The sequence below is a fragment of the Borostomias antarcticus genome (genome assembly GCF_949987555.1).
Source record: "Borostomias antarcticus genome assembly, chromosome: 18".
Lineage (NCBI taxonomy): Eukaryota > Metazoa > Chordata > Actinopteri > Stomiiformes > Stomiidae > Borostomias > Borostomias antarcticus.
Genome location: NC_140251.1, coordinates 1,338,451 through 1,351,873, shown reverse-complemented (window position 1 = coordinate 1,351,873; position 13,423 = coordinate 1,338,451). Strand labels below are relative to the sequence as shown.

Below are 13,423 nucleotides of genomic sequence, written 5' to 3'. Positions count from 1 at the left end.
AGTATCAATATTAGGATCAAATAAAGCAGATTTTGTAAAGAATGTCAATTTTTGCTGGGAGTGACAATAGCAATGAAAATATTATGCATGCATAAAAGGAAGCTCAGGTTTTGTAGAAATTAGTGTATTATTTGCCCTGAGTGACATTACAAATATGAACTTGTATAAAAGAGGTAGACTGAATAATTTGAATAAGCACTACAAACTCTTTAGACCCTTGGCTCATATCAGTAACTCCATCAATTCCACAAATATACATCATATAATATACATTTCCCAGTGAAGCGCTGTCACATGCTTTGTTTCTGGTGCGAGGTATAGATATTTATATAGCCCAACATTTGTTTAGACAGCCTGCGCATGTCTACACTTCAAATTTACTTTTGTGCTGTGTACGTGGAAGGGGTGTAGCAAAAGAGTTTACAGGTCTGCCAATGTTTTTGTGGCATTACCACTTACCACCTTAAAATATCAAACATGCGATCAAATTTTTGAGTGGTTACCGAAATAACCACTCTGACTGCTTTACTGAAATAACCACTCTGACTGCTTAGGTCTATTTTCCCTGTGTTTTTTTCTGGTGGTCGTGCTGAGGTGAAAGGTTGATTAAGCCACTCTTATCAATGGATCAGGGATCAATTAGAGATGAGATGATCAAGTGGCAACAGCTGCTTGACACCAATTCTTTCTGCGCAATCGTTCTGAAAAGCAGCAAAACAATAGGGAAATGATATGGCACAAAGTAGATACAGTGTACAGTATGAATTGTTTGTACTGTATGAACTGCTTGTTATACACAGGGGGTTGGGGTTTGATAACCAGCCTGGATGGCCATTCACTTCCATTTATTTTTTGGATTAGGATTACACAAAAACTACCAGACTGCTTTTCAAGAAACTCGGTGGAGGGGTGAAGCATGGGCCAACTTAGAACCTATTCAATTTTGGCACAGAGCCACGAAATTCATTCAGGGGCGGAAGTCTGTGCTCTTTAAGTACCATTTGTAGTTGTTTACTAGAATGCATAATGTTATAAATATTGCCAGTGACTCACATGTATCATTAATTTACAGGCAATAACTTTTTATTCATCTTATTAGTAGTTACCACTTTGTCCTACCTTGATAGCAGAGTAACTAAACATTACTTAAAGGCTTATCAATAGATTATACACAGAATTATATAGGGAAATAAAAATGACAAAGATTTCATCTTTCCCCAAATGAATCTGTCTTTTCTGACAAGCAATGAACCAATCCAACAACATCTCAACCCAATTATATGTTCTAATCGTTCTATTAATACATCCAAGGTTCTAATACACATTTCACTATCAGCAGGGCTGTGTTCAGATGTCATGTAAATCAGACACAATCAGAATAGTCAGATATATACTGAAATGGTAACTTAACTTCATACTGTACTAAGTCAAAGTGAAAATGTACCTTGACCCTGCTCAGTGCCCTGCAACTGATATTTATGATAATGTGTCGCCATCTAGTGGCCGTGGTTAATACCAAGCATTAAACATAAGGTTCTGAGCTTTCTTCTGAGATTTGAGGATTTCAAAACATTTAATTCAAGTTCCAAGACTGTTTAAATTGAATTATAAATTATGTGTTTAAATTGAATTATAAATTATCTGTAATATCATATCAATGATTCATGGTATTTAACATTTTTTCTCTTAAATAAATAAGGTTTCGTAATGATGTTTTGAATTATCCCTGAGTAAAAATAGAACATATAGTGCCTAATAAAAGTAAACACCGCCCACAACATGGAATCAGTTTTTTGGTCACTGAAAAACACAAAGTACTCTATAATGTATAACTCTATAAGTTAGAAAAATAACTAAGTTAACTACCACCCCAACCCCCAAAAAAATCTAATGTATTCAATACGTATTTACCCTTGGTAGAAGCACCTATGACAGCAATTACAGTTGTGAGTCTGTTTTGTTTAGTTCAGTCTCGATTAGCTTCGCACATCTGGACGCAGTAATTGTCATCCACAGTCTTGCCACAGATTCTCAATTAGATGGAGGTCTGGGCTTTGACTGGACCATTCCAGGATATTTCCTTTTTTTGTTTTTAAGCTACTCCAGTGTGGCTTTGACTGTATGTTTTGGATCATAATCTTCCGCCAAGTCCCAGTAGTCCAGGGGCCAATCCGGATTTTGGTAACATCAATGGTGACCAAAGAATAATGGTATTTCTGTCCTCCTACATGTCTCTAGTTTCTATTTTGGGATGGTAACCCCCCCATCTAGTAGCTTCATGACAGGCATCACTCTATAAACAAACCTGATATAAAATGACTAAATCCTGATTCCTGTATGGTATATATCATTTATTTTGTCTTCTGTAAAATATTGACCAGTGGTTTTACAAACAGTGGTTATGTCTCCAATGCGTTTTATCTTTCACATACACTCAAGCATTGGTATAATGTTACACAGTTAACCCTTTGATGCACAAGCTGCAAACCCCTTCTAATGCACAGCATGGGTCAAACATTATCACAAATCATTATTTACATTTTTCCTTTCTTACTTTATGAACATGAAAAGTTGAAAAGATCACATCACTTATCAGGCTACTGGGTGAGGTAATGATGAAAACATTACCCTAACAGATCATCTATTTTTATGGGTGTGACACACTGTTTGAAAGATGAACTGACGAAAAGCAGAGGCTCAAAGCGCGTCTAGTAAAAGTCAACATTGGAACATCAGAGTGTGCAAGCTACTCTATGAAGAAATACAGTTTTTGTATTACATTGTATTTTTTGTATTTTTGTATTACTCAAGTTCCCAGATATGGATCAAATTATTTTGTTAAAGGTCCCCTATTCTTTTCCCTGGAGTTCTAAAAACATCTTCTTTTTTTAAAAAAATAAATAAATAAATAAATAAAAAGTCTTTCAATTAAAAGAAAAACTGAAAATACCACTCTGATTAAGCATTTTAGCCTTCTATTCTATAAATCTTGGAGCAGATCCAAATCATAGGCCGGGTCCACAAACACAGCCAGCCATTCACCTGCATGTTCTGGACCGGGGTAATTGGAAAGGTCATGGGAAGGTCACAGAGAACCAAGGTTTGAACTGGCATCAAGCTCTCAACCTAACAAACTTAGTCCGTGTGCACAGAGCCAGGAAATGCATTAATGGGCGGAGGTCTGTGTTCTCCAAGCCTTTGTTATACTGAATGACATTAATGAGGCGTTAAAGTCATAACAGAGGTCATTCCCTCCGGCGCAGAGTGAGAAGGTCTATTTCTGGTGGTGTGTGTGTGTGTGCATTTTTTAGCAGGCATTTGGACTTTCATGAAACTCGGTGGTAGAGCAATTATCAGACTTTCTGCTAGTGCTAGTGCTAGTTTTGTCAACGTTTTGATCTGAACCATTGTATATGATCATAAGTAACCTTAAAACAGGGCTAAACATGCATGTTCCCTTTACTACTCCTTCAACTCTGTCCATACGTTAAAAACGTACTTAAAAGAATACACTTTGAATGTATATTCATTTGCAAATATCAATGTTTAATGCAGTGGAATTAGGAGTAATGAGAGTGAACTACAGTAGCCAAAACACACTAGCAGAAGCTCTATGAGGAATGTACAAACTGGATCAACTGGTCCAAGCAGAAGTGGGAGCAGTTGTTAAGGTTGGTTGTGATCATTACATAAGTGATAACATAGAGAACAAAACAACTGCACTTCCTCATTCCTAAAATCTCCCCATGCCTAAAACATGTCATGAGACATTCCTAACCCCAAAGGAATGAAGCAGTCGATTAAGGCCATAACATGTGATCAGCAGATTTAAAAAGAAATGTTTGTTTGAAAGTGAATTCCCAGATACTGTAGATACAGTATCTCCAACATGATAAAGAGAACAGGGGAATGGATGATTAATCCTTCTTTTTATTGACACAGAAAGACTGATAGACAGACATATAAACAGGCAGGCGGGCAGACAGACAGACAGACAGACAGACAGACAGACAGACAGACAGACAGACAGACAGACAGGCAGACAGACAGACAGACATAGACAGGCACACATCAGTGCTTTAATACTCTCACCTGTCATCTGGATGAACTGATAATTTACCCTCCCAATTTCTCTTCTGTTCATTCACATTCCTGGTTACACACATACTTTACACAACAGCACAATTGGTCAGTTTAGTTTAGGATAACCCAAACACTCCCCCTCTGGGTCACAATCTCAGGTGTCTGATTTGGACCAATTTTGAGCCTATTACATTTGGGGGTGGATCTGAATTACTAGGTGAATCCATTAATTAAAAGAAAACTTAGATCAAAGCCAGCTCCCCATGCGGGGGGCTCTAGAGACACAGGGTTTGGACTGGAGGGTGCGGGGGAGAGCCCAGAGTGCACCGAACTGCCCTCCGCCGGCTCCGACCCGAGGGGGGCGCCACAGACCATCCACACATGGCCTTCCATTCACCTCCATTCATTTTGACTTGTTTAATCATGGCGAAGATCAATTGCATTGGAGTAGCTAGTAATGCTCGTGGCTAGATAGATTACTACTGTTGGTTCTGTCATATCCAGCTAGCTAGATTACTACTGTTGGTTTTATCATATCCAGCTAGCTAGATTACTGCTGTGGGTTCTGTCATATCCAGCTAGCTAGATTACTACTGTTGGTTCTGTCATATCCAGCTAGCTAGATTACTGCTGTGGGTTCTGTCATATCCAGCTAGCTAGACTACTGCTGTGGGTTCTGTCATATCCAGCTAGCTAGGTACCTCAGAGAGCAGAGCTGAAGAGCTCCCGCTCAGCTGACCCAAGGAGTGTCAAACCCAGCTGCTCATAAACTGACATGGTGATGCACCACCAGGATATTTTTGACATTTGTCGCCTCTAAGTATCGGCACCCTAATGTCACTGTAGCCTACATGCTGAGCACGTGCATTCATGGGCGGAGGCCTGGACTCTCTGAGTTTATGTATTAATATTTTCATAACACTCTGGTAACACTAACATTCCAAAACAGTAACACTAATAATCTGAAATCTGGATTGGCCCCTGCACTACATGTTGTGCATTAGGGGGATTGCATAGCTTGTGCATCAAAGGGTTAACTGTGCAACCTTATACCAATGTATGTGTATGAGAATGAAAGATGAAACTCATTGGAGACATATTCATATAAGGTTTGAAAGATCAATGATTTCCCAAAATATTGTCTAGAAGTAAAATAAATGAATGAATAAATAAATAAATAGATAGATAAATAAATAAATACATTTAAAAAAAGATACAGTAATCAGTTTTTTTTCATTTTAAATGGGGTTTGTTTATAGAGTGATTACTGTCATTAAGCTACTCGATAGGCAGGGTTGTCATACCAAAATATAAACTAGAGACATTGGAAATATACCAATGTTGTTTGGTCACCTTGGGTGGTACCCATTTGTGAAGATATCAGTATTGACCCCTGGACTACAGGTGGCAGACTGCAGCAGAGTTCTCTTCAAAATGTCTCTGCACTTTTCCTCTATTCTTTTTTTTGTCCTCTATCTTCACAGTCAAACGTTCCCAGTTTACAAAATGAGTGAGACTTTTATGTACTGAACATGTGGCTCATTTGACCTTAAAATATGGCACATTGTTGAGTGGGTATTGGTTATTGAAATGACCACTCTTACTGCTTAGGGATTTTTCTCAGGTGTTTTTTCCTGTTGAGAAATAAGCCTATCGCCAGGCAACAGAGCCTATCACCTGGCAACAGAGGACTGACACAGATTTGTTTTGCACAATCATTGTGAAAAGCAGAAGAAAGTGGGACAATGATGGGACATGAGTATGTACAAAATGGACACAATGTATGAATGGTTTGTTGGATAACTATGGAATATGCGTGCTGAGAGCAAAGAGAGGAGGGGTGTAGTCCCTAGGGGGTGGGAAAGGGCTCTAAAACAGCAATACATGGCAGCATGGGACTGGATATACTGAGTGGTGGTTGACTCAAACTGAGATGAGAGATGAACCCATTCATTGACAGAAGAAGTGAAGAAGAGTGAAGGAAAAAGCAAGCCGTGTGAGTGAGAAGAGAGGGAAAGAGAGAGGAGGTTTCCCTCACCATAGCCGTGACCACGTTGATGTGGTAGGGAATACCCCCCATGTCATCACACCTTTGGATGTGTATCTTCTCTGGGTCTCCTGGAGCCAGGACCTCACTGTCTGGATCAGCCTGAAACAAGACAAACATGAGCGCCACAGGCACATGACTCCCTCATATCAACTACTTACCATGTGTAATTCATGTTAAATACACTGTGTTTTGTAATAAGTGTTTTATAAATAAAATGTGACAGTAGTGGTAGCTATAGTAATAGTAGTAGTAGTAGTTGTTGTTGTTGTTGTTGTTGTTGTAGTAGTACTGTAGTAGTCTTAGGGATGTATATAGGGTATTATTTGGTAAATGCATGTTCTAAAACCTTGCTGTAAAAATAAAATGCTATCGATGGCAGAAGTTCAAGTTATCTTTTTAAACCCTTTATGTGAGCAGTAATGTACGTTGTACATTGAAAGGAATAATAAACCATTATTAGTGAGACAAATATCAGCTACTCACTGGCTCCAGGCCTCTGTGCACGGACAGCAGGTCAGACATTCTGTCATTGAACCCTGGGGCAAAGTTTTCTGGGTTTATCGCCACAAAACATTGACCCTGAAGAAACATCACCAGAATCACACAAAAAAACATCAAATGCAGGAAGGGTAAAACAGGGACAGGCTATTTAATTGTCTTTGCTATATACTTACTCACTTGAGTTGAAAAAGTAACATATAATGATACAGCAGTGAAAAAATAAAACACAACTAGAATAGTTCAGTTACTTTTGCTTTGCTTCTTACAGTCCCAGGTTCATAACACAAGGTTAGCTCACCAACCCACCCCCTAGACATGCTCACCAGGTCACAACCCACCCCCTAGACATGCTCACCAGCTCACAACCCACTCCCTAGACATGCTCACCAGCTCACAACCCACCCCCTAGACCTGCTCACCAGCTCACAACCCACCCCCTAGACATGCTCACCAGCTCACAACCCACCCCCTAGACATGCTCACCAGCTCACAACCCACCCTCTAGACATGCTCACCAGCTCACAACCCACCCCCTAGACATGCTCACCAGGTCACAACCCACCCCCTAGACATGCTCACCAGCTCACAACCCACCCCCTAGACATGCTCACCAGCTCACAACCCACCCCCTAGACATGCTCACCAGCTCACAACCCACCCTCTAGACATGCTCACCAGCTCACAACCCACCCCCTAGACATGCTCACCAGGTCACAACCCACCCCCTAGACATGCTCACCAGCTCACAACCCACCCCCTAGACATGCTCACCAGCTCACAACCCACCCCCTAGACATGCTCACCAGCTCACAACCCACCCCCTAGACATGCTCACCAGGTCTGCTACTCGGTCAGTGTTCTTCCATGTGCGGATGTGTTTGCTATACTGGGACCCAGATAGCATTCCACAGAACACCTCGACCATCAGGCCGAGACCATAGCCTTTGTAACCACCTGAGAGAGCGAGAAGTAAAGAGAGACAGAGTTAGTGGGAGAGAAAGCTACAGTAGAAATAGGAGTTTTGGGAGGGGGGGCAGGAGAGAGTGTAAAACAGAGAGAGAGAGAGAGAGAGAGAAAGTTAGATAAGAGTGATAAGAGATGGATAGAGAGATCCATCATTTACTGAGGTCCCTGAAAATAGGGATCATTAACTTGAATAATGTTGTACATAAGCTGGACTTCTGTGGCATAACTGAGATATTCCAGAAAATCTGATGAAAATGTGCTTGGTCATATGTGGTACATGCATTATTTTCCAGGCTTTGAATTGATGTTTTAAAGCGAATATGTGACCTGTGGCCTCGCAGCCCCCGATGGGGACCAGTCCCCCTCCGTTGAGCACCTTGGCTGGGTCTGTGCTCAGCCGGCCCTGGGCGTCACAGCCCCAGCCTTCCGGGATACTGGCCCCACGCCGGTCATGGAGCTCAATCTGCAGGTACACACACACACACACACACACACACACACACATACACACACACATACACACACACTCATACACACACACACACACATACACACATACACACACACATACACACACACACACACACACACACACGCACACAAGTATACAAGCCACACACAAATGCATTGAAGCACACACACACACACACACACACACACACACACACACACACACACACACACACACACACATCCAGTGAAGCTCTGAGTGTACGTACACTGCAATTTGCAACAAATGTATAATCCCTATACATAACTATCCTGCATATCCTATTAAATTATATCTTACTAAAAAGACACACAATGAATTACAAAATAAAAATAACTGACAATGGAAATGAAGGGTCATGTGCTCATTTTGTTGTCATGTGTCAAAAGGTCATACAGGTTCCTTCCCCATCTTACTTTTCCCAGCGCAACTGCAGACGTGGCCATGTCCAAGACAAGGCTGTCTCCCTCTCTGGCTGGAGCTGCTACGCTTATTGGATTGGTGCCCAGGGTACACTAGAGAGAGGGGAGAGTGCAGTCTACACTAGAGAGAGTGCAGTGTACACTAGAGAGAGGGGAGAGTGCAGTGTACACTAGAGAGAGAGGAGAGTGCAGTGTACACTAGAGAGAGTGCAGTGTACACTAGAGAGAGGGGAGAGTGCAGGGTACACTAGAGAGAGGGGAGAGTGCAGTGTACACTAGAGAGAGAGGAGAGTGCAGTGTACACTAGAGAGAGTGCAGTGTACACTAGAGAGAGGGGAGAGTGCAGTGTACACTAGAGAGAGGGGAGAGTGCAGTGTACACTAGAGAGAGGGGAGAGTGCAGTGTACACTAGAGAGAGTGCAGTGTACACTAGAGAGAGGGGAGAGTGCAGGGTACACTAGAGAGAGAGGAGAGTGCAGTGTACACTAGAGAGAGGGGAGAGTGCAGTGTACACTAGAGAGAGTGCAGTGTACACTAGAGAGAGGGGAGAGTGCAGTGTACACTAGAGAGAGTGCAGTGTACACTAGAGAGAGAGGAGAGTGCAGAGGAAAACACAATTCCGCTGTAGCTCATCTAATCTATGTGAGAGACGGCAATTTCTAAAATTCAGTGTCAGGTCGACACACAACAGTTTTATAAAACAATGCAGCGTGTGTGTGTAGGATTCAATCAGCAACATAGAATAAACTGAATCTAAACTGAGTATACTGTAAGTTATATGTCACTATATGTCACTAATATGGTCACTTTAACTCAACAACTGATTTCTGTAAGGCAGTAAATGCACATAAAAGGAAATATGTGAGATGTGACACAGAAAGGACACAAGTATACCAATGAGGCAAGGTTTAGCTACCTCTTTAGCACGTGTAGGGACCACCAGTGGAGAAGTGTTTGTGTAGGACATGCCCTGTGAAAGACAACACAAGACTGATTTGATCAGACTGATGCAATACCTACAACTGCCACTTGGTGGTGACATGACAAAGGTCAACTGGGTCAAAACAAAGCAGAAAAATGGCACTTACGACCATGTTTGCCTTCAGTGCCTGCATGGAGTAATAACCAGCAATGCCGTAGTGGTTGGATCCTGAACATAAAAAGGATCCAGATAAGTTAAAGTGCTTTTATGAACAGGGGGCGTTCTTTACTGCAGAATGATTCTCTCTGCATGGACATGATTACTCCCTTTCAAAGATCCCTTTCATGGATCTCATCAATATGAGATATTTCCTCAGTAGTATACCTACTTACCTGAGATATATACTCAGTAGTATACCTACTTACCTGAGATATATACTCAGTAGTATACCTACTTACCTGAGATATATACTCAGTAGTATACCTACTTACCTGACGGGGGAAGCAGCTTCTCTATGTTTTTTCTTCCAGCCTCATGTTAATATCATACTAGTAGAACCAGTAAATTAAGTCATGCCTCAGGTCATACATGTACTCAAATGTAAGCAAAACGTGTCAACATTGCCAATCCGATGCTGGTGGCCTAGTTTGTTGTTTAATCAAGCCAGACGTTGATGATTTGACGTGTCAGTGCTGGATAGGGACACGCCTGCACACCATGAGCCCTTAAACGCCACTGGTGTGTTTAAAAAGCAGAATTATGGAGGTTAACCAGTTAACTTTGGAAATGTTTGTAGATACAACTTTTGATTTTCTAGATATTAAGAAATATAAGCTTGGGTTGTTCGGAGTGTTTAAAAGTCAGTTACACAAATCATTATTCATATTTTCATCTTTCCTTCCCTTCTGGAACACCCCCCAGTGTTGGCTGTGAATCATGGTGCATTCCATCCAAATCCAATGTGAGCCACATGAGCGTCTGAGTGTGAATGGAGCCAGTCTTAGACCAGCTACAGGTATAGACCAGCTACAGGTATAGACCAGCTACAGGTATAGACCAGCTACAGGTATAGACCAGGTACAGGTATAGACCACCTACAGGTATAGACCAGCTACAGGTATAAAGCAGGTACAGGTATAGACCAGCTACAGGTATAGACCAGCTACAGGTATAGACCAGGTACAGGTATAGACCAGCTACAGGTATAGACCAGCTACAGGTATAGCAGAGGACTTGCCGTGTGCCACCACCCAGCCGATACCCACGTCGCGGGCCTTCTTGATGGCCAGGTCCATGCAGAAGTTGCCCACCACAGGTCCCAGCAGGTTCCTCCCATCCACCAGGGCTGTAGCCACGCTCTCCTTCTCCACGACAGGCTCTCCGTCCTTGGAACAGATCCCTGTCTGGATGTCCTTCACATACATGTCTGGATGGAAGTGATACGAGTCATTGAAAACCACTTGCTAAATGGTGTGTGTGTGTGTGTGTCTGTGTGTGTGTGTGTGTGTGTGTGTGTGTGTGTGTGTGTGTGTGTGTGTGTGCGCGTGCATGTGTGGCATACTGACCCATCCTATTAAGGCCATGGCTGTAGTGCCCCCTCCGGTCACCTGCCACCAGAACTAAAGCCAGGCTGCTGGCATGGCTTGGCTTGGTACCCACTGCCAACATGCACCTCTCAATGAAGGCCTGCACCACATCGTGGGCAATCAGACACCTGAGGAAAATTAGCCAGGGGTGGGACTAAGGGTACTTTAAAAAAATAAATAATGGATACATTTCTATTTAAATTTTTATTTAATTATATTGTGGTAATTGATTACCACATGAGTAACATTTGTGACACTCGTCATTCATATTATGCTCTCTGATATCATGCTATTTCTCAGCTAGGTTTATCCAAGTTGCAGTATTTCCAGACTTATTTCTAATATTGTCCTACACAGTCCTAGTTGGATTGAACCTAATGTCCGTGGTACCTGCACCTCTAGCCTCTTCATGATACACCAAGATACAACACCTGCTACTCTGTTGCCAACAAAACTCTTTAAGCGCCCAATATTGCAGTAATATTACATTTTGTCTCTGAAATGTAAGCTGTTACTCTGAAAGATTAATTACTGTTATCAGAAAGCATAAGTTCACCATTAACTAAAATCGATTAAATAAACATAACCTTATTGTATCTGCCAGCAGAGTTCACAGTCCTATCCAAAGCCAAACAAACTGACTCCCTATATTCCAGACGTTGTCATGTAAGCAACAGACATACAGTACTCCAGAGCTCTGTGACACATATAATATACTACCTCTATTTTCTGAACATTAAAATGATTTGATAGTCATGAGCAGCGCACCACAGGTTGAGAGAATAGCATGGTCCACAGAGCAGTCTGGCCACAGCTGGGATGCACTTGATTCAGCAAAAAGCAGTCCTGTTCAAATTCACCAATTACATAAATATGGCTTGAAACCACACAATACAATTAAGAGATATCAGTGATCACATACAATGAATGATTGCACATGGCCATATTCACTCACATAAGCAACGTCAGGGATTCAACTATGCCAAGAGTATGAGATAGGAGGGTGGGCTGCTATTTTAATGTTTTTTTGTGGGCAATCTTTGGATATGGGCCTTTCTACAGTATACAGTATGTCGTTTTCAGTATGGTCATGGCTATGCAATTTACACCCAAATGTCAATCCCATAACATTATAATTAAAAAGACAACCAGTTAGAGGAGGTAAGAGGCATATGGAGAGTTTATAAGTAATACATTTACTTTTCTCCAGATATATATATACATATTTTGTAACTATTCAACTATTCACTGTCAATGTAGACACCTTTTCCCATGAACCACTCAAATTACTAATATCAGAGGGGAGCACTGGAATTTGGATCAATGTAATTCAAGTTACATGTAATTCGAGTTCAAGGCTATGCATAAAAGATCACAAAGCTAACCAAGCAAATGTTGACAAAACGCATCTTGTTCAAACTGTTCTGACAAGTTATGACAGACTGTCACATATGAGTTAAGAACACCTAGCATCTACACTAAATGGAGAGGAGATCCACAAACAGAAAATAATCTAGTTCCCACAATGCACTGTCTATGCCAGTTTGAAACGCGGTGTACTGTACATGGAGTTTCGTCTATATGGTCATTAACAAGGACTTTGGAATTAAACAAAGACGTCACTCTTCTACCTTGTTTAAAATACAAGAGCAGGATTACACTAAAGGCATGGTGTGACTACATGAGGCTGTGGATGATGTGCAGTCATTACCAACATAGCCTACTGCTTACTCTTAGGAACGTTGCTTACTCTTAGGAACGTTGCTTACTCTTAGGAACGTTTACATCAGGGAATTTTCAACCTGGGCCCTGCTCCAGCAAAACGTGAGTAGGCAAGGGACCACATGGGCAAAGAGTATGAAATACACTACTGTTAGACCTCACACTTCCAAACACAACTATCTCTTCTTACTTTTAATAAATGATTGTAGGCTAATAACTTCTTAGGCTACAGTAGGCCTAGTAGGAAGGAATAAACATGCTATCCTTGGTTTATCCGTTTGGTTCACTTCACACAGTAATCCACAAGGCAACAATATAAAAAGCACTGGGCCCATAAAAGGTGCCCATCCAGTCAAAATTGATAAAAACTGGAGTGTTTTTGCTCGAGGCCATACGCATTTCCAAGCATGATAATTAGGCCTATTCCTTCCCAAACTGGAATTCTAGATTTTCTTTAGCGTACAATTTTGAGTTCTGCCACAAGGTCAAGTCCTATCTAGACATGCACTCCCATGTAGGGTAGCTGAAAATAAATGTCTTATATTTCTAATGGGGCGCAATTGCTTTTTTACTTTCTTCATGTGGCGTGTTATCAAAGTGTTATTATCATATTCAGCAATACTTGAAAAATATACAAAACATTTGGGACCGTGTCTAAATGTAGGCCTACCTGTTACTCAT

The 13,423-nt window shown here is 41.4% G+C and overlaps 1 protein-coding gene across 1 annotated transcript; it reads right to left on the bottom strand.

Annotated features, from left to right (window-relative positions):
• Window positions 1-616: 616 nt before the first annotated feature.
• On the bottom strand, window positions 617-13,423 carry LOC311321263 (putative oxidoreductase YjmC; the record flags this gene model as incomplete). Its single annotated transcript, XM_084453208.1, has 11 exons — window positions 617-701; window positions 6,122-6,232; window positions 6,617-6,712; window positions 7,470-7,588; window positions 7,928-8,063; window positions 8,507-8,605; window positions 9,429-9,482; window positions 9,601-9,662; window positions 10,672-10,860; window positions 11,000-11,148; window positions 13,413-13,423. 11 exons carry the CDS (start codon window positions 13,421-13,423, stop codon window positions 636-638), a joined length of 1,092 nt encoding a protein of 363 aa, XP_084309334.1. The 3' UTR covers window positions 617-635.